This window comes from Lepidochelys kempii, chromosome 14 (assembly GCF_965140285.1).
Source record: "Lepidochelys kempii isolate rLepKem1 chromosome 14, rLepKem1.hap1, whole genome shotgun sequence".
Lineage (NCBI taxonomy): Eukaryota > Metazoa > Chordata > Testudines > Cheloniidae > Lepidochelys > Lepidochelys kempii.
In genome coordinates, this window is record NC_136393.1 from 9,414,586 (window position 1) to 9,437,347 (window position 22,762).

Genomic DNA, 22,762 nt, shown 5'->3' on the forward strand with positions numbered 1-22,762 from the left:
TTTATTCTGGACAGCATCTCAGATTCCTGGAAGGTGCAGCTGCCATTCTAAGTATGGCTGAGGAAGTTAAGGTTCATCCTGTGAAGGATGGGTATGGACTTCTGGAGAGCTGGGCACAGATGCTGTTGCTGATTGGTGTCTGCATTACTACACAGACGACCTGAAGTAGTTAAATGAATTCCTATCCCTTGGAAGAAGCTGTATAGAGGCAGGGGCCACTTGTGACCCATGTAGTTTATTACTATATAACGCAATAGTTGGGCAAATTATAATAACGTGCACCTATTGGAAACAAATGGCCACAAAACAGACCTTCTCCCGTTATTACCTCCAGCCACAAACAGCTACTATTCCAATGGACCAAAATCAGCAAACAAGACAGATTCAATTAATGCATCTTGCACTACCATCCTAAAGGCATCAGACTTTAGCAAACTAGAAGAAGAAACTCCAGAACAGAGAGGACTCTCTAAAGAGAATAACTGCCTCCTTCAACCTCTAGGAATTAAATCCTGGAGGACAGAACAACTGCATTCCAGCTAAAACCTATGAGTGACACTGGAAGTTTCCAAGCCAGTTAAGATTTTATAAATAAACACCCTGAAGTGAATCAGGTGCTAGTGTAGAAACTAGATGTTGTGGCTGTGCCAGTCCAAGCAACCTAAAATGCAGATTACTGAATTTTGTATAACTTAAAGTTGAGTGGCCTTTAAGTCTCACCTTAACCAAAATATATGACAATTTTCCAACATGGAGGTTGAAAAGGCATGAACAACTGTGTTTAGATCTGAATCAAGGAACAGCTTACAATATCTGGGCTAGCCACTGCTGTCACCCAGGAATCCAAGCACTGGATTCAATGAAATCCTGAAACTGCAAACCATTAAGACTAAGGCAGGAGACCAACACCCAGTCAGTTTTAAAGGCTCTCCCTATCTACTATCAAAAACTGCCTGTCTCCAGGGACTGAATTTACAATTAGATTTTATTCTGTAGCTTTTGAGCTAGGCTCTGGAAAAGCAAGAAAATGGCTTCCTGATCCAGCTGAACATAACAGACACACTAACAGCACTACAGTCCTTTAGATGACAAAATCAGGGATGTACCAATAAAGATAGAGAGCCTGTTCAGGATTTTTTTAAACATTCCTCCAGACATTGTACTATTATCGGATTGCATTCTACTTGCTGAGTATGTACTTTAAGTATTGAAATTTCTTCAGTTGTCAGCATTGCAGGAAACAAGTGATCAAATAAGAATCAAGTTGCTTGGTAATACAAATTAAGCTCCAGGAGCTGGAACTGGTTAGTAATCTGTACGTTTGACATATCTAATCCAGTATATATTTCACAGACACGATAAATCACTTACAACTGCTACACCTTTCACACTAAGGATGTTTGTGTGTTTCCACCACACACACTTTAAAATGTTTTAAATTTAATTAGTGTCTCAGTAACTCAGGATGTGTCTACCTTACAAGCACTGCAGCACCACTGTAGACACTTATTGCAGTAACAGAAGTGGTTTTTCTATTGCTGTAGTAAAGTACCCCCCCACCTCACTTCCCGACAGGCGGTAGGTACATCAGGACTTGGGTCATCTTAACTATGTCTCTCAGTGGTATGAATTTTTCACACCCAGGTGACATAGCTATGTTTTAGGTGTAGACCAGACCTCAGTTTTCAAAGAATGCTTAACACTAGTGTAAAGTACGTTTCTTGTAAGTAATCTACCAATTTACTCATATCTTGAAAATCTGAATAGATTTGCAAGATTTCAACAATGATGCTTAAAAGCGAGGCTTACTACAAGAGTAAAAGGTACATTTTTCTATTTTTAAGTTTTACTATCTTTAACTGAGAAATGTCTTTTTTGAAAAGAGAGCAATGTCATTTTCATACCTTACGTCCAACACTATAGCTATGACAGGTGCCTGTATTACTCCCTTTTACAAGGGGTTTCTAATATAGCCACTATAATTCTCAATGCAAATCCAGTCTAGGTATAATTTTACATGCAACAAAAATACACTTTCAAAAATGACCCACTTACAAATTTAGGTGACAGCTTTTAAATAGGTACTGAAGACATCTCTTTAGGCTTGTGTATATTTTGCCATTTTATTTTTATGTATAGGCATTTCAATAGTGCTCATCAAAATACTAGTTCATATAAATTAAACCAATTTTACTATGCCAGATGACTGAAAAAATGTCTAATTTAGGTATACAGCGAATATCAATAGGTTATGATAAAACAGGCCTCTGAAGACGTAGTGGGCCAGATTATACTAACACAAAAGTGACTTAAATGTCTATTTGCACAATAGCACCAACATCTGTATATAAAAACCCAACTGTTCCACTAATACTGCATTGAGTACAAAAGATTCAAGATTAATTAAATGCAAAAATAGAAAATTAATACTATCATTTAAAAAATTTTTAATTACAGTAATCCATTAAAGTCTTCAATTCTATTATAAATTAAAATGGGAATGAAACAGTGAACATTTCAACAAGTCATTTTCCTAACTGAAGCATTCTGAACGAACATTAAATGAATTTGAAAAGAGCACTCTATCCAATATTGCTTGACTTTAATGACATTTGATGCAGTGATGAAGAAAACATTTTAAACACTGACATTGTTACAGTTTGAATCTAGACTCCCAATCCGTTACAGGAAGACCTTACAGTAAACGCTAACAGGTTGCTGAAGGGGGAAAAAAAGGAAGTGTCAAGAGAAAATTTATTTAACCAAAATGGAAAGACAGAACAAAGTTTGAAAGATTTTGAGTATCTAGAGCTCTGATCCTTAGAATTACTAACTCTTCCACTAACAGGTTGCTGAGGAGAAAGATGGTCAAAAGAAGCAGTTCAACAACAAAAACACAAAAATCTGAGTATTAAAGCTTCACATATATTCTATGAATACCAATTTACCTCAGACAATTACAAATGACTAAGTCAGCTTTGTTCTAATTTACCAACAGGACACCAGTACACAGTTTTACCGCGGAGCATAATGGGTAGAAATTGGAGCTATTCAGCTCCTGTGAAGGCTGAATTAATACAATTTTCAGAACTCCTCTTTCATGTAGATGGAAACTACAAGTCTGATATTCTAAGAGTAAGTAATTTCCATCAGCTAGTCAAATGCAAAATCTCAAGAGCAAAAAGGGCAAAAAGTTGAACACCCTGACAAGAAACTCATCTTACTTGAATAGTACATATATTTTAGGTTTACAATACACTACATCAATTACACATCAAGGAGATCATTACCAGTTCAATACCATTCCCAGACAATATAAAAATTAGCTCTAGAGATTACAAAATCTCTATATTCTGATGAATGCCAACTGACAAACATCTGTCTCAAACTTTTATCAAAATGTATTCTGACTTAAAACGCCAACTATTTCAGACAGTGTTTTTCCACTATGTTAGAAACAACTGGTTAATGTTACACAATTGTCATATGAATGCCAAATTTTGGCCTAATAGGATCATTTTCACCATAATGCATGAGTTGGATGAAATTTCAATTAATAAATTAAATTAGAAAGATGAAGGCAATCTAGGAAAGCAGAAAATCCTAGAAAAAGTATCCTTAGATCCTACCATTACCTTTCTGAAGACTTACATCATATCAGTATTTAAGATAAGCTTTTATCTATCTGCTTATGAATATTTAAACTGATCTCACCTGCTAGTCTTAAAATAAACTTATGGGAAATTATTCCATGTTCTGCTTACTTTAAAATTCCATTTAAAAAAATCTTCAGTAAAAGCAATGAAAATATAATACTCCTACAAAAAATAAATTAGGAAAACCAGTACATTCACCATTTGTTTCAGCTGCAGTGGTTTTACATAATCTTTTATAGCTTCACTGGTGTAACAAGGGACCTCACAGGTTTGTTTGTTTTTCAATTTAGTAATGCAGCAATGAGGAATTTTTGAAGTGGGCATTTCAGTGTAGAAGAGCTCAAAGAGATTGTTAAAGAGGAAAAAAAAGTCAGTGTTCCCAAAACATGAGAACTTGGGTGTTCACTTACCTATAGTCTGAGCAGGTTTAACAGAAGTAGGCTTGTTTTCTTGAGGGAGACTTTCTGAATTTCGTGTTGCAAGAGGTTTGGCTATAGGAGCTGTAGATTTATCATTTGTATCTCCTGTCCAACGAAGGGTAAACTGAAGTGTAGGTCCCTGAGAAAATGTTTCAAATGGAGGTAACCTCTGTGGGGGAAAACAAAAGAGCCACCATGTTTTTACTTGAGAAAACACTGAAATTACTTCGAATGAAAAAGCTTTTATGGGGTGAAGTGACACTTTTTTCCCCAACAAATCAAAATGTACAAGTGGCTTTTGATCATAATTGTAATCGTTTTCTAAATTTAGACTCTTGTACTCTCAAGATAGGCATTTAAAAAGTTTAAATTTAAAAATGCTAACACTAAGGGACAAATTGTAACTCTCCTTCCCTGTCTCCTTGTACACTGGTTAGCAGTTACTCACATGAAAAGTTCTTGACCTCAATGGGCTTACTTGTGTGAATAACTGCTCATCAATATAAGCGAGGGCCCAAAAGTCCATGATCACCAATCTTCTTATGATTGTGTTTTTATGCTCCAGCTTGTTTTTCTAGAAGTTCTCTTTGTCCTTTTTTTTTTAATGTATTGTTTACTATTTTCCTTTTGGACCATATTCTTCTAGGTCTGCCCGAGTCAAATGTAATATATAACCGATTTTTCAAATTAATGTGGCACTGAGATGAAACACCACATGCCATAAAAACAGTTACCTACCTTCTCATAACTGTTCTTTGAGATGAGTTGCTCATGTCGATTCCAAGTAGGCATATGCATGCCGCATGCACAGTTGTTGTAATGTTTTTCTCCTAGCGGTACCTGTTGGGTCAGGCCTGGAGTCACATCTTCATGGCGCTGCATATAGGCCCCTGCTGACCCGCCGCCTCCTCAGTTCCTTCTTGCTGGAGGCTCCGACAGAGGGGCAAGCGGGTGCGTCTTGGAACGGATATGGGCAACACATCTTGAAGAGCAGTTACAAGAAGGTAGGTAACCATTTTTTTCTTATTCGAGAGCTTGCTCATGTCGATTCCAAGTAGGTGACTCCCAAGCAGACCATCGGATGAGGGATTGGAGCTCACAGATTCGCTAATTGAAGCACCGGTCTGCCGAAAGCTGCATCATTCCTGGCATGCTGGCATAATGCAAAGTGAATGCGTGGATTGAGGACCAGGTCACTGCCCTTTAAATCTCCTGTACAGGGACTTGTGCCAGGAAAGTGGCCGAGGAGGCCTGCACCCATGTAGAATGCACTGTTAGTGTCAGAGCTGGCACTTTTGCCAGGTTGTAACACGCCCAAATGCAGGATGTAATCCATGACAGAATTCTTTGGGATGATACAGGGAGGCCCTTCATCCTGTCTGCTTTGGCAACGAAGAGCTGGTTAGACTTCCGGAACAGTTTTGTCCTTTCAACATAGGAGGCCAAAGCCCGCTTCACATCTAGGGAATGGAGTCTTTGTTCCCCGCTGCTGACGTGTTGCTTAGGGTAAAACACCAGAAGGAAAATGTCCTGACTTATGTGAAACTGAGATACCACCTTTGGCAGAAAGGCTGAATGAGGCTGCAACTGGACCTTGTCTTTGTAGAAGACCGCATATGGAGGTTCAGATGGCAATAACTTCACCCAGGAGGGTGTCTGAGATCAAAGCCTTGACACCAGGAATGCTACTCTCCATGAGAGGTAGAAGAGTGAGCATGTTGCTAAGGGCTCAAAGGGAGATCCCGTTAAATTGGAGAGCACCAGGTTAAGATCCCATGCTAGTACTAGATGACTGACTGGAGGGTATAACCTCTCCAGACCCGTGACAAAACGGCCTACCATCGGGCTAGCGAAGACTGATTGACGGTCCACCCCTGAGTGGAACGGCAAGGTGTGCTAGGTGAACCTCTAAGGATGACACTTCCAGACCTCACTGCTTCAAGTGCAACAGATAGTTTAAGATGGAGGGTATTGATACTTGAGTCAGAGACGTTCCCCTTTGCATCACCCAAATGGAAAAATCTCTTCCACTTAGCTAAGTAAGTGGCTCTAGTGTACGGCTTTTGGCTGCTGAGGAGGACCTCCCTGACAGGTTCAGAGCACACCAACTTATGGCGTTTAGCCATGAAGCTTCCATGCTATGAGTCGGATAGACTTGAGGTTGGGGTGCTGGAGGCGACTGTGGTCTTGGGTGATGAGATCCAGCACCAACAGCAGGGTGATCGGAGCAGCTACTGACAGTTCCCGGAGTGATGTGTACCAGCATTGGCGGGGGTAGGCAGGTGCTATCAGAATGACTGACACCCTGTCCCTTCTGATCTTGAGCAAGACCTTGTGAATAAGTGGGAAAGCATAGAACAAATGGTCCTTCTAGAGGAGGAGAAACGCGTCCGCAGTCAAGCCCGGGCTGTGATTCAGGATGGAGCAAAACTGTTGACACTTCCTGTTCATTTTCGTCACAAACAGGTCCACCTGGGGAACTCCCCACAATTGGAAAATGCCGTTCACAATGTCCAAGCAGCTCGACCACTCACGGCCATGGAAGGATCTGCTGAGCTGGTCCCCGCCAGCTTGCTCTGGGATCCCAGAAGGTAAGACGCCTTTAGGTGTATTGAGTGAGCTATGCAGAAGGCAGAAGTCCCACAGCTTGAGGGCTTCTTAGCTTAGGGGAGAGGAGCGTGCTCCACCCTGTCTGTTTCTATGAAACATCGCTGTTGAACTGTCCATCCTGATTAATACACACCTGCCCTCCAGGTGGGATTGGAAGGTTTGACAGGCTAAGTGAACCGCCCTCAGCTCTCTGACATTGATACGGAGCAAGAGTTCGGTTTGGGACCAGAGGCCTTGCATCCTGAGTTCACCTAGATGTGCATTCCACCCCAATACTAAAACATCTGTGACTAGCGACATCGCTGGTTGCGGTCTAGAGAAGGGCACTCCTGCACAAACTGTCTGAGGGTTGAGCCACCACAGCTGAGATTCAACAACCTGAGAAGGAAGCAAGATTACCTTGTCCAAACTGTCTCTGTTTGGGAGGAATACTGAAGCCAGCCAGGCCTGAAGGGCTCTGAGCCATGCTGGACTACGGATGTGCAAGCAGCCATGTGACCGAGCAGCTTCAAGCAGCTCTGTCGTCGGTGTGGTGGGGAAACGATGGAAGTCCTCTATAGTGGAGCACATGGTCTGGAAGCACGACTCTGGCAGAAACGGCCTGGCTTGGGTGGAGTCTAGCACAACTCCTATAAGCTCTATCCTCTGGGCTGGGGATAGGGTGAACATGGGCACATTTAGCAATAGCTCCAGACTGTCGAAGCTCAATTGTATTAGATGTACATGTGCATCTACCGGAGCCCTGGGGCGGCCCTCGACAAGCCAGTTTTCAACATATGGGAACCCCTGCACCTGCTGTCTCTGTAGGAAGGCGGCCACGACTGTCATGCACTTGAAGAACACCCCAGGGGCTGCTGACAAGCCAAAGGGAAGGACTGTAAACTGGTAATGGCTATGATTCACTATGAACCTGAGAAAGAGTTTGTGGGACGGAACTATCGATATGTAGAAGTATACATCCTTCAAGTCGAGGGTGGCACACCAGTCCCCTGAATCCAGGGATGGAATGATGGTGGCCAAAAAGACCATGCGGAACTTCAGTTTCTTCCTGAATCTGTTGAGGCCTCGCAGATCGAGAATGTGTCTGAGATCCCCTTTGGCTTTGGGGATTAAGAAATATTGGGAGTAAAAACCCTTGCCTCATAGCTCCTGAGGGACCTCCTCTACTGCTCCTGCAGCTAGGAGCATTTGCACCTCCTGCATAAGAAGTTGGAACCAGGAAGGGAAGAGCAGAACTGGAGAGAATATCCCATGTCTACCATGTGGAGAACGCAGCAGTCTGAGGTTATCTGGGCCCACACACGATACAAGTGGGGACAGATGGTTCAGACAACAGGGGGAAGATCCAGTGACTAGAATGGTGCCCCCTCCCCTCAGCACACCCTCAAAAGGCATGCTTGGAGCCAGAGGACTGCCTCACTGAGCCCTGGCCCTGATTGGGGCAGCAAATGGGGAGGCTTGCATCTGTTATTCATGCCCCGCTTCCTGGAGAAGTCCTACCTAGGCTAGGGAGGGTAGAAACACGGAGGAGACTGAGGCTTAAAATGCTTTCTCTGGGTAGCAGGAGTGTGCAGGCCCAGGGACTTCAATGTTACCCTTGAATCCTTTAGGCTACGGAGTTTCGAGTCCGCCTGCTCTGAAAATAACCCCAACCCATTAAAAGGGCAGGTCTCGTATTGTCTGCTGGACCTCTGGGGGGAGGCCCAAGACTTGAAGCCTTGAACTTCTCATTGTGATGGCGGAGGATATGGTCAATGTGGCCATGTTCACCACGTCCAGGGAGGCCTGTGCCGCTGCCTTGCCCTCCTCCACCACAGCTGCAAATTCTGGTCTAGAGTCTGCAGGGATCAGCTCCTTAAACTTCATCATGGCATTCCATGAATTGAAGTTGTATCAGCTCAAGACTGTTTGCTGGTTAGTAATTTGAAGATGGAGCCCCCTGTGGAGTACACCGTCCTGCTGAAGATGTCCAGCTTTTCTGAGTCCATGGATTTTGGGGTTGAGCCCTGCTTCCTGTCTCTCTCTTTCATTCGCAGCAGCTACCACTAGCAACCCTGGCTGTGGATGAGTAAACAGGTATTTGTACCCTTTTGAAGGTACTAAATATTACCTTTCTACCCCCTTAGCTGTAGGGGGTATAGAGACAGGAGTCTACCACAAGGTCTTAGTGGTGATCTGGATAGTTTTTATGAGGGGTAATGCTACCCAAAAGGGCCCCTTGGGAGCTAGGATGTCCACCAGGGCGTACACTGACTCGACCACCTCCTCGGCACGTAGCCCCAAGTTTTGAGCAGGTCCCATACGGTTTATATCCTTGGGATCAAGGCATACCCCAAGCGGGGAACGAACTGGGGTGGAACCCCTAAATACAAACTAACTACAACTAAAACTAACTAACTATTTACAGATTGAAGATACAAAAATCACTAGGGGAAATGCCTGCCGAAGCAAGAAAGACCCTTAGCTCCAACAACCATCGCTGGCAGAAGGAAGGAAATGAGGAGGCGGTGGGTTGGCAAGGACTTATATGTGGCGCCATAAAGGCATGGCTCAAGGGGGCACCCAGGCTGACCTCACAGGTACTGCTAGGGGAAAAACCTTCCAACGACTGTGAACGCAGCATGCACACACTTACTTGGAATCGAAACGAGCAAGCATTCAAAGAAATGGAGAATTTCTACACAAGTTTAGTTTGTGTAGTGACCTTAATTTTACTGTAGTTAGAGTATTATTGAATATTTGTATTGTGGCAATGCTTAAGAGCCTTAGTCACAGACCAGGACCCCACTGTGCTTGGAGCTGTACAAACAGAAAGGATTCCTTCCCCAAGAAGCTGACAATTTAAGTACAAGAGACAATAGATGATACAGACAGAGGAATACAAGTGAACAATAGAACAACATAGGTCAGTGTGATCAGCAGTGATCTCAGCAGCTTAACTGTTAAGTATTGTGTAGACTAATGGGACAATGGTCCATACCTTCCCATCGAGTATAGTTTCCCATGTTGCTCTTTTCTTGCTAATTGGGCACTCTTCCATTTCCTGCATGGCTACTTCATATTCCCCATCCAGAAGCTGCAAGCGCCTGTACACACAAAGTAACATTTTATTCACTGTATGCTGAAATATATTCACTTGTTTTTAAAATGTCAAATATATTTCAATGGAACTTACACATACAAAATCTCTCAAAGTAGTTCATTTGCATGAAACTAATGCAACCCCCCCGATAGAAGTGTATTTGACAACACAGCCTGCATCTCAGCTAAAACAAAAACTGATGAAAATGGGACACCTAGTGACAAAGTATGACAAAAAAATCCTAGAGAGAATACCACATGTGATACGAGAAAATAAATGTTAAATACAAAATGAATGCAATGATGAGAATCTTCGTGTAAATGAAAAACCTATTGACCAAATGTCATCAAAAAATACCCAAATTATCCATGTTCTAATATGAGACTTCCAGTCAACAAACCAATATACCAGGATATCAGATCAGGACTCCTAAGACTAAAGAATTTGTCCCACTCACCACCATTGCCATTTTCAGAAGCCATCTTTCAAAGACAGTTGGTTTAATGAATGAAGTTCTCAAAAAACTTCACAACACACCTTTGTCTCCACTGCAACAGACAATTCAAGCATGATACTGTGCTTTTTCACTTCTGTCCAGATATTGACAATGTAAGTAAGGACAATGCCAAAGCATATGCATTAGATAATCTGTATAAACATTTCATCTCAAACATGATTATTCTCAAGTCAGCCATGCAAGCTCGGCTGCTAAGATTTCTACAGAAAAATATTTAATTAAGTTCGCTATCACTCATGTTGAACAGCATGGAGGAGCAACACAGAAGTGACTAGGAAGTACAATTTCAAGTCATATACTAGAAAATGTTTAATGGCAGCACAAGTTTCTATGTCACTTCTGAAGGTATACAGAAACACCAACTAAAGGTTGTCAACATGGGATGTTACTGCACAGCAAGTCAGAAAATGAATCTACAGCAAACTAGCTGGCTGCATAGTGAAGTCCCACACTCCGCTCTGACTTACTACACTTTATAAGTAGTAGCCAAACCACATTAATGCCCCATGTAGACAAGCCCTTAGTATTCTGTAATGTCAAAATACAATCCCATGAGCTCACTTCCTAGCAAGACGTTATATTTTGCTTTTCAGGGCACTATTATTTTACTAGCCACATTCCAATTCCTATCAAGAGCTCAAAGTTGCAAATGCATACTCCATGTCAGAAAGAAACAAACTTACAAAACTGCTTGCTAAATAGTTAAGTGCTACTTCAGTTTATCCAAACTATTTTATCAGTATTCGATACAAGAATCATGCCTTGCAGGAAAACAGTACTGCCTATATTTTTAGATGTCTCAGCAGGTGATACTGTAATAGTTGCTTATTGACTTGGAAGAGCCTTACCTTTTGCCTTTAGATAGGAAACATGGTTTACCATAGTGGAAGAATTTCAACAGTCTAAAGTTATAAACGTAACAAGTAAACCAAAGACCTATTTGTTTTGCTTCTTGATGGCATTTGGTAAACCGCGAAATGATCCATCATTACTCCATTCAGAAAATGGAAAGAGGCTTAGAAGAAAAAAAAGAAAACATGCACAGAAAGAAAAAAGAAAGGAGACTAACAGGGAATATATCTGAAATCCCAACTGGAGGACTGAGTCTTAAATATTTGCCTATTCTGGATACTCTGCCCAAACACTGATTAAAAAATACTTGCCTCAAATGATTAATATAAATGATTGTGTTTTTATGGAAAATTTAAAAGGAAGTGTAGTTGCGAAAACTGGCAACTCAGACAATGAAGAATGATATTAATGAAATAGAAAGCATCTTTGAAGTGGCAAACATGTTTTCTTTCATAATTTGAATTTGCTGAAACTGAAAAAGATGTTTACCAAGCTGAATTTTGAACTTTATGGTAAATAAAAACAAAAGAAAATAGCTAACCATTTGTAACTTAGAAAAATAAGTAGAAAGTAAAGAGGTACTAAATATGAAATACGTTTGTAATTTGGAATACTGTGCTATCAGAAAACACAGGGAACAATCTCTGTTGAAGTTCATACTCTCTACTTCCTCTGGTCACTCGATATGCACTTGAATTTTGTTGATTTTGCAGTAAGGATGACATTTAAGATTAATTTAACTACTTTTCAGATATTTTTGATATGTGATGGAGTTAAATGCACTGCTATGCATTTTAGACAAAATATCATACATAACATATGATACAGTTAATTTATATTTTTGAAAGAGGAGAACTTATGGAAATAATTATTAGCTAATTGTTAGTCCTAACCACTAACCTAAACTAAAGGTGACCTTTGCTTACAGTGTAAGTGAGCTGAGTATTGATTTGGATGCCAGGACACAAGCTATACTCTGGTAAAGATGTATTGAATATTCATAGGTTAGTTAATTATATTTATCATCATCAGATATTCCATAGACAAGACAGGGAGGCAATCTTGAACCTGAAGTGTCCCTCATCAGTATCTTATGAGCAATGTATTTGCCAACAAGTGAAAAAGGACACTTTTTGCTTCTGGTGGATAGGGATTGGCTACAATACAAGAGGCAACCAATGCAAGAGAAACTCAGATTTCCAAAATACAGTTGCAACTAATAGAATTCTAACAGCTCTTCAATCTGAGTGCAGGCAATTATTACTTAGGCATTAAAAACCGTTATGCAACATACACAGATAAAAGGTAAAATCAGCAGACTTCATAAATCCACTGAAACTACTTCAAACAGTAATGGTGAACTCCAAACTCAATCTTGTGTTACAATCACCAAAACCTTGATAGTGCTTTAGAGCAACATCCTCCACAACCCAGCTGGGACTAGCAGCTGAGCCTGGCGCAGGGTAGGAGCCACTGGCCGGGTCTTCCCCAGTCCCACCACCTACCCCACAGTGATTTATCTCTCTGCCAGCTGCCCTGGGCACCCAAAACATACTGCTGGGGAGGGCTGCATGACTGCTCTTGTGGCTTCCTTTTGCTTCCCCATCAGAAAGTCATTTTTCTGTGGGGAAGCAAAGAAATCTGCAGGGGACATAAATTCAGCACATGTGCAGTGGCGCAGAATTTCCCCAAGAGTATTCTATTAAAGGAATGACATGACAGAAGCTTTTAGGCCAATTCAGAAAATCACTGAGGACAGATTGGTTCCACTTCCCAACAGCTGGCCATACACTTCTTGGCCCATCCAGTACATATGGCTGAGTTGGACTGGTTCTACTCTGAAGAACTCCTACCCAATGCTCCACAAAATAAAACAACTGTCATATCCCAAGGTTTCAAAGACGACAACAGTATGGTTAAATCATCAAACCCAACTCTGGACACAAGTGAGTTCCAAGCTGACTACAAAAAAGGCAGACACCAGGACTGTACTGAACTGCATGCATATAGATGCAGACTGAGTTGTGTCAGCACAAGACACTGATGTTCTTCTGTTACAGGGGGCCCCGTGAGGCTAAGTTGCTCTGGCTTCGGCTTTCAGCCCTCAGCGGGGCTTGGGCTTCTTGCCCTAGGCCCCCAGCATCTCTAACGCTGGCCCTGCTCTCTGGTTTATTTTGGCGGACCCCCTGAAACCTGCTCGTGGCCCCCCCAGTGGGACCCAGACCTCTGGTTGCAAACCTCTGCAAAAAAAGATACTACCTCATCCACCTTGTCTCTCCAATACCTTAGGACCAATACGGCTACAACACTGTATGACAAAAAACACAGAATACTGGAGTATTCACTTGCCGTTACTTTGAGTAACGGGTATCTTCTGAAGCATTTGGATTGCTTTAAGTTGTAAATAAGTGCAAACTGCCTTAAAAAAACTAAGTACACTAATTAGTGCCATGTTATCTTAATAAAAAACAAAAACATTTAATAAGTGTTTTATGATAACCAAACAAATCAATAAAAACACAAACCAGTTTTCTTTAAACAAATCTGCATAATCAATGGTAACTGATATTTACAATGAGGCAGCACACACTTGTTCTTCAGATAAATAATATGCTTTTGACAGGAGAAATATGCAATTACTGTGGTGTTACTGAAGTAATGGATAACTAATCTATCCTTGAGATGATTATGGGATAGTATATGTGGCTGCATCAGCAGGGTAAGGAGAAAGTTCTCTCTCAACAAATAAAATATTAGCTAATGTACTTAAGAGCTATTTTCCTAATTATGCAGTCACTGGTCCATAAGACTACAGAAGTTACATCTGTCTCTGACAACTGATAAGGGGGACAGATTTTATGCTGATTATCCGCAGGAGGATCTTAAAACTTGTTTTAGCAGGGAATATGTTTTCTGCATTGGTTATAAAAGAACGTTAGGTTTGAAGTGTCCTCTGTGAAATCTGCAAACTAGTTTTTCAAGGAATTTACTCTTTCACAGCAAAGACCAAGCTAACACTTGTTTCAGCCATCCACTGATCTACACATTGAAAATGTAGAATACAAAAATTGAGAAAAATGAAATTCAGAAGTAGATTTTCATTTAATATCAAATTGCATGAGTAACAAAATATTATGATTTTCATAATATTACCTGTTTTTATCAAATACTGTCATTTGTGCCACAAAAGTCTTTTCTCCATCTTCACGATTTGAAGAATTACGTTTTCTTCTAGCGGGAAGCTCCTCATTGACATCTGCATTTCAAAAATATTGCATACAATTGTTAAAAATGCAGGCAATTCCAGCAAATTGGGAAGTCAGTGTGAATAAAGACCCAACTATATATTTTAAGTTAACATGTGTGATTTTTAACTAGTAACAGAGGCAAGGATTAATGTAATATGATCAATGTTTTTTGGAACTTTATCATTAAATTGAATATTAGTAACATTTTAGGATACCCCATTCTTATAGTGTTAATCACGTTTTAACTTGGTGTTAGATAAACTGGCTTACAGAATTTGAGCCTTGTTCTCCCTCCCTTTTCATCGTGTATTGTAACAATTAAAAGCAAAAATAAAAAGAACTGGACTATTTTTCTCTAAACTACCATTAAAGCTTTGATGTTTGTGGAATACTATAATTCTCTGGTAAAATTAAGGTATTAGATTTAAGTCAGTTTTATTTTTAAAAAAGTTTGCTCTGTTAATGAAAGCCACAGCAGTATCTGTGGAATCCGTTTAGTTCAGTCACTAGTAACCTTCCAGCAGTGTTTTGGCAGGACAATTAATCAACAGCAGGAATGAAGAGATTCCAGAGTTCTGTTTTATATCATCAACTCTGTGCCAGAGCTAGCCTTTGGTATTATATGCACATTACCATACATCTTGATAAAAGTTAGCTATTACATGTGTACGATACCAAAACCCATTATATATGGTGTGTATCTAAAGGCATGCTATCTTTCTAGTACTGTCTTGAAACACACATCTTTACAAACTAATGAAAGTCAATTAAGTCACCCATATTTGATTCTGGATCCTACTGAGCATGACTAGTCAACCTGAAATTCTGAAAGACTATATACATACATATAAGCTAAACCTGACAAATGCATGTTCAAAAACTGATCTTACCTATGTTTTCATTAGTCTCACCATTGATCATTCCATTAAATTCTCTTCTTCCTGGACGAGTTACTCTGAATAACAACGAGTAAGACTTCACCATATGGCTGTTGCTGGGTTCAAACTCATTGCTGGAAACAGCAAGTGATGGGAAGTTGCCTGGCTTTATTTGGTTGATGTCTGGGTTTAAAGGCACCTGCTTTTTACCTGTAGGAACTTGCCTTATTGGACAACTGACATCCTGCAAGCATAAAAGAAAGTTTTTAAGGTTTGGGGTTTTTGTTAAATGGAAATTCTTCACTATCTGAAAATATGTAAAATTTATCTGTATCTGCCCTACCGTCATTTTGGAAACAACAGTGCTGCCTAAAACAATGCATCCTCTTGGTATGACTAGATTCAAATTTCAAGGAACTATCAATCTGAAACAGCAGGTTTTGCATGCATAAACAGAAATTTGAAAGTGTAGTTAAAAATGGCATTTTATAATAGCTTCTGGGAGCAGCCATCTTTTTGGAAAAGTGATTAATTTGTTACACTATCATGCAGCGTTCAATAAGACCGTAAAGTAGTTCTTAGTCCCCATTTAATTCCATTTACTTACAATATATATAATGAAAATATGTAATCTTTTGTTAAGGGCTCTCTTGTCTTGTCCTTCCAATATTACGAAGTGCTCTTAATGAAATGTTTGGGAGATTTGGGTTTGCCATATGCAGTGTCTCCCAAACAAATCATGAAGCACTTTTGTCATATTGGATATACAAGGCAGGAAACCTTTAGAATGATTAAACTCGCAACAAAATTTATATTTAAAATAATCAACATTTACCTCCCATCATTCTACTTGTCCACCCCCTAAATAGTAACCAACACTGTTGAATTACATGACAGATCTTAAAAGCAGGTCTGAATGTCTGGCATCTAAGAACGTTCAGCCAAAGTACTTTCCCTAATTTTAAACCTAAATGGAAACAAATTCACAACTTGGCTTCCACATTTCCATAGTCATGAGGGATTTAAGAGTATATAAGGAAATGTCTGGTTGGATTAGTCTGGTTTGATCCTGGAGATCAATTATCTGGATGGCTAATTTCAAGAAGTGAAATTTGCTGGTAGCCGGGGTGTAGCATTAAGTATAATTAAAGTAGCAAGCTAATTCAGAAAGGCTTCTGAAAATTACTGTAGTACACTAAATTTGTCAAACAAAAATATTTCAGAGAAACAATATAAAAAATGAACACAGAACAGAGCAAGGAAAGGGAGAGAAGAGGTGGCAGATGATTGGGGAATACAAAAGGTTGTAAGCTCCTAAGTACAGCAATTATCCTATAACTTTGTACAATGCCTATTTTAATCTGCCTCTGGACATCACCACAATGTAAACAAAATACATGGAGATAAATCAGAAATATGGATTTACATTGGTGACAGGACAAAAAAATGGAAAATGTCTTACATAAAGGATGGTTGAAAAACACAGCAAATTAAGTGAGATGTACAAGGAGACTAAATTATATTAAATAAAGCTGAACATCTCTTTGAAATTTGAGAACCTCCACTACAGTCATTACACTCTTACGTAGGTTTCATCCAAGAGAAAAAAGCTTGAAAAGTTTTAGCCCACTTACTAGTCAGGTGCAGATACAAATGCATGTGGCGTAGTTAAATGAATATGAGTGCTGGTGTGGCCACCAACAAAGTCCAAGGCAGTGCCTTTGTGAGAAGCCCAGCTTCTGAGGTGGTAAGAAAGGTCTCAATTTGGGACACCATCTTTTATACTGGGCTTCTGCTGTTAGACAACTGGAAATCTGAAGCTTTATAACTCCTCTTCAAATTGAAAGGAGGTCTCCACTAATGTACTCCTTTTCAGCCTAACTAATGCTACAAAAGAAAAAACTGCATTTCTTCATTCTTCACCCAGTTCTCTTTTTGGGGGTACCTCATCCCCTGTAAATCATTTCAGTGCCTATCTCTGACATTGTTCATAGCTATATGCAAACTCAGAAAGACATGCTACATTTGGTAAGTTATCTTCATAACGATACAAGCTAGTAATATTTTAAATGGGAACTAGATTTTTTTTTTTAATTGATGTCTTAGGCAACCCACATTCATGAGGGAAAGTTTACCACTTAGATTTTTCAAGATCTGCAAGAAATCATCTTACAACTTTAGCTGAATGAATAAAAATTGCGCCTCCTAAAATGTAAATATACCCAAAAATATCTTGGCAGGCAAAAATGGAAAATGAGAAGTTAATTTCCTTCCAAACACACATCTAGATTAAGGATAGCATCCATAAGTAGAACAGCAGGCAACAAGTTAAGCAGCTTTTCCTATAAGATTACTTTCAACAGTGATCGGTACAGGTCAACTCCGCTCCCGCAGAAATCAGAAACTCCCAGTGACTTCAGTCAGAGCAGAATAAAGCCAATTTTAAGTGCTTTTGAAAATTCCATCCATTATCAACAGAAAGTAATTTAGACAGGTAGTGCTCTCTAGTAGTAATGTAAGTTTAAGACCAATTTAATCTCTTAACTGAAGCATCATGCTGTCATTAACTAACATTACCAACCTGGAGGCTAAAGAGATGTTTAGGAATCAATTAAGCTTTGCACTTTAACATTTATGAAATGTTTCTCAAGTCATGTTACCTTTCTTTTCTTGTGGCAAACTTTCACAAGCAGTACTTCCAGGGTTACAGAATTTTGTTCATTCTCTGAGTTTTGTGATGGCTTATCTAAACAGAAAAATATTTTAAATCTTGAAAAAGTAACAACTCTATTCAGTGCCCACAAGTTTACTGCAGTTTTTTTTAAATCATTGCCATTTTCAGATACAAGGACTTTCTACAAAGTTCTAAAGTCACACACTCCTACTGAAATTTCAGTGCTCCCCATCTTGAGAAAGAACCTTACTTTATAACTGCTCCATTATTAGCAGATTAAAAATGTAAGTAGAGTTGATCTGTAATGTTTGAAAGTTTAACATAGCAGGGCAAACTCACTTCCATTCGTCTTTTTTTAGCTCTTGGTTCATAGTAAAGTACAACTCTAGTTTTTAACTCCCCTTTTAAGGAAACAGCCAGTAAAAAACTGAATCATTTACCTATAACTGGAGTTATCCAAATAGGTCTCCCCCACAGATCCACACGCCAAAACGCAAGTTTACATCATAAACATGTACCCAGTACTGCTATAACTAAAAATTGTAATTGAGGGTACTGTACAGGTTCGTAGTACAGCCCAGAGGCAGAGTAGAACATTCACCAACCACAAGCTTCTGAAGCAATAGGGAAAAAAAGGGTGAATGTGGATTTGTTAAGAAAAGCCAGAAAATTCCAGTTTCAGGTGAGTGACCTAAATTATTTCCCATAAAAAATTCTTATTTACTCCTCCCAAATCTACAATTTACTTTGCATCATTGCCAAGGACCCAAATGCCATCAGTTAGAAATCTCAACTTTCAACCCCAAGCAGAGTGTTAGAGACCAACGAGAGAACTGAAAAAAAAATCCAGTTTAAAATAAATAATTTTACAATCCCTGTGCTACAGATTTTCCAATTGATGTAATGTTCAAGATGGCTACTACCAGTAGTATGATCATCAATGCCAATAAAAATCTGGATTAAAACACATTTACAGTGTAAATAAAGGCCTCAACATGTCAATTTAAGATAATTTGTGGAGAACAAATTCAGTCTCTGGCAATACAGACTGACCAGTCCAGCACTGAACAGATTTCTTCAGATCTAACTCTGTCCTCTTAAAACTGAAATTTACAACCATCACAAAGTAAAATAACTATTTCAGACAATTTGAGTGTACTGGGAACTAGTTTATTTTACTGATCTGCTGCTGCTTAAGTAAATCAAATCCTTATTAAATTAACTGGCAACATTCCTGCAGTCCAGTTCTTTTCTTCCTTACTCATCTGAATATTTCTATTTCTGCAAATGTATTTCAGAGCACTATTCATGGCTCTAGGTGCTTGTATAAATATGAATATAAACTAAGATTTTTTAAAAATCCCAAACAGTAATTTACCCATCTAAGCTTACTCCAACCAAAATAAAAACTGCCCAAAGCACCTACTATAAAAAAAGTACATATATCTCACACCATGGCTTCATGAAAATCAGTGAAACAGATGGTCTTACAATGTGCTTTCTGCATGTTGCACCACTGAACTGGACAACCATATTCTTCACTAACTTAGTTTCTAAAAAGTTAAGATGCATCCCCAAAGAACATCACAACAGTGTGATGACAACAAATGCAGATCATTGTAGAAAGGTCTACACCCAAAAAAGAGGTTTTGCTCTTGACCAGCGGATATTTAACAGGCAGTCTTGGTCAAAGCTGCTACCTTGAACTATTAGTGACAGCTAGATGCTAATACTTAAAATTGCAGAGGTATATCCAGTTTGTTACTCAGTTTCACAATCAAAGGACTTTCATAATCTCCCATTTCTTCTAGTTGCCACCCCCACCCTATTACCTCAGGAAACACCCAGTCTTATCTGTGTTAAGCTTAAACCAACTAGCCCTCATCCAAAGCCAAAATCTCAGACACCAAGTAAAATGTTCAATTACATCTATCAGATCAGATGAGACATCAAAGAGTTGTCAGCATACTAGAGACCATGCCCTGTGTCTCCTAACTCACCTTCCTACTGGCATTATATTCACACTGAACAAGCATGATCTGTTTTTAATTTAGTAACAATTTTGGTAGCTCACCTGCAGATTTTAATTACTTACAGGGGCATTAGCAATCTTAAGAATTGTAATAGATTTACATGCTTTTTAGTTTTAAGAGAATTTTTCACTGTTAATTTGAAAATTAATCCTGTTCATGCAAGAATACAAATGTTCACAGAAAGACATTCCTATCAAAGAATACCGACCAGCAGATATACAAAAAACCATAGCTGTGTTTAATTTGCAAAATAAAAAGTAGTTAGCATTATTCTGAGAGCTTTTGGAATAATTTTTACTATCGCACCAAAAAAGCATGTCAATGGCTAGTCTGTCACAAAACTTTCTATATTTAGTATTCACTACTGCTCATGAGAGATGTTCTTTAGGATGAACATGCAATCATATTGTTTTCACTATGCATATTTCTCTACTGAAAGAGCAGCACCAACGTATGAGGATTTCATAGTTAAACAGCACAGCCACATTACCAACAGTCACAGAATGATTTACAGCAATTATGCTAACATCTTGAAAAATCTGCTCAAACCTACCAACACAGGGAGTCTGAGCCAGAAATTAAATTAAAAGACATGGTCTGTCAGCAGGGCCCACAGAGAGCACCCAGGCGTCCCCATTCTATACACCAACTATTTGAAGTTGTGTATAGTGTGCTTCCCATTAGGTGTCGTCCACAGACCATATTTGGGAGGAACGGATCATTAGGTGTCTGAAGCTAGACTACAGCACTATGCATTCGTTTCCCCCACCCCCATCCTCTGCCAGGCCATTGGGAGCAACCAGTGATTTCTTTTGCTTCTGTTCTCACCACAGGGTATGGGCTCCTTGATCTCCTTGTTGCTTCCATGATAAAGCATTAGAGTAGAGGCAACAAGTTGAAAAATTCCTGAGGGTATAAACAGAAGATAAGCATTCCCAAATGGAATCAGGGCAGCAGTGGGACCAGCACTCTTCTTTGGATATTCCTCTTCAATTCCACAAAAGGAACACTCAGAAGTATTCCTAGATCAAGGGAGCAACACGCACTCACCAAAACAAAATTCCCATTTATCACTGGCAAAATAGTTTTTCAAATCCAGATGCTACTAACCATAATTTAAGTGTATTTTGGAAAAATTTCCAGGCCAAGTATACAAAATGTTCAGAGAGCATAAATGTTTGCAGATACCATTACCCATACTAAAAATATAGATCTTTAAGTGAGCTGAATATTTTTTGAATACTACAAAAAAGGTCACTAACAGAATACATGTGTTCATTTAAAAGTTGGAAATAAATCTTTTAAAATAAAATATTTTAAAGTAATTTTCTTTTATTTATCTGCAAAGAACTGAATTCGGGTATGTAAGAGTTAATAAATTACCAATATCTAAAGCACCATAAAGAACACAGCTTCCTGTTCTAACTGGAGGAGAAAGAACCATGGACTCACGTCTTAGTAGTTCAAGAATTCTATTAACTTTTTGTGAAGTTATGGCTGCATATATACATACAGATATTTACAACTGTAAATCATTAGCAAAATACAAGATTTCAGTTCATCTTTAAAGATCTAGGTATGGCATTTTCAGTTTTATTTCTGGTCTATATTTTATATCAATGAAAATATTCTTTCAACTTTGTGGAACCTCAAAATAGGAATTTAGCATTACTTGATTTTTTTTTTGTTCCACTTCAAATTCCCAAGAAAACCAGAAAAATTCCCTATGGATACTTGCTTAAAGAGAACAACTCAACTTTTAGCTATTAACTGTTTAAAAGCATGACAAAGACTTTAAGCTTTTAACAGAATCTGCATGTACTGAGTGAAAGTTTGCAACATTTTATTGCTTAGTATTAATGTCACAAAGCACTTATCTAAAGTACATATGAGAAGGTACGCATTTTTCTATTGTAAAAAGTAAAAATATATAAGTATTGTGCTAGTGGGATAGTCGAGTTCAAAGCAATTAAAAAAATACACTGTACAAACATCTGGGATTGTAATATATGGCAAATCTATTCAGCTCAAGTGTATTCCCTGATACTGAACGTTTAAGAGGTTTATTACACATTATAATGTAGTATAATGAATTTTAACAGACATACCATTTTTATGGAAGAAACCAGTAAATGTGAGTTGCAGATGGGCAGACAAGCTAAACAGGAAAAAAAAGTTAGAATAAATAGGTATTTTCGCCTCAAAAATCACAGATTATTCAGTACATTATCCCTCAGAATTAGTCTATAACCAGAATCAGATCTATAATCATTAAGTGAATAAACTGTCTCCTTAGTAATTAGAGCCACTTAGTAATTTCCAGAGCTTCAGCATATTAAATATAGCAGTTGGATGCAAATTTTAAAACAAACTTCTTTGCATACAGAAAGGTACCCCGGCATGGATCAGCATTTTCAGAAGGCAGAGGGTTTGACCACTACCTTAATGAATACTCAGTGCCTGAAGACAAGGGTTTGAGGGTGTATTTTGTAATATACTACATACAAAATCTATGCTAAAAGAACATTCCGATAGAAATGTCAAGCACTCAAAAGTTAGGAAGTGAAAGAATTAGAGTTGCCTATGCACTATGATATAGTCTTATATCACATACTATATTTTCCCCACAAGGCCCCAGTATTTGTGCACAGGATGAACCTACTCTGGGGATGAATCAGGGTTGCATAAAAAGAGTGGCTTCTATCTGTAGAATCCCTACTTAATCTGTGAAGTTAGAAGGCGTGTGGTGTATAAGGCAGGGGACTGCAGGAACAGAAAGGACTGTCTCATGGT

General features: G+C 39.0%; 1 protein-coding gene across 2 annotated transcripts in view; it reads right to left on the reverse strand.

The window, feature by feature from the left end:
- The window catches only part of SUZ12 (SUZ12 polycomb repressive complex 2 subunit), a 50,140-nt gene that overhangs the window by 8,989 nt on the left and 18,389 nt on the right, over positions 1-22,762 (reverse strand). The window contains exons 5-11 of one of the 2 annotated variants that reach the window (XM_078848472.1): positions 22,078-22,127; positions 20,798-20,875; positions 17,923-18,008; positions 15,275-15,506; positions 14,290-14,392; positions 9,666-9,771; positions 4,067-4,244 (exon numbers count right to left, since the gene is read on the reverse strand). In XM_078848472.1, the coding sequence (XP_078704598.1) occupies positions 4,067-4,244; positions 9,666-9,771; positions 14,290-14,392; positions 15,275-15,506; positions 17,923-18,008; positions 20,798-20,875; positions 22,078-22,127 (833 nt within the window). The remainder of the gene's footprint in view (positions 1-4,066; positions 4,245-9,665; positions 9,772-14,289; positions 14,393-15,274; positions 15,507-17,922; positions 18,009-20,797; positions 20,876-22,077; positions 22,128-22,762) is intronic. The other variant, XM_073310755.2, reaches the window with a different exon arrangement.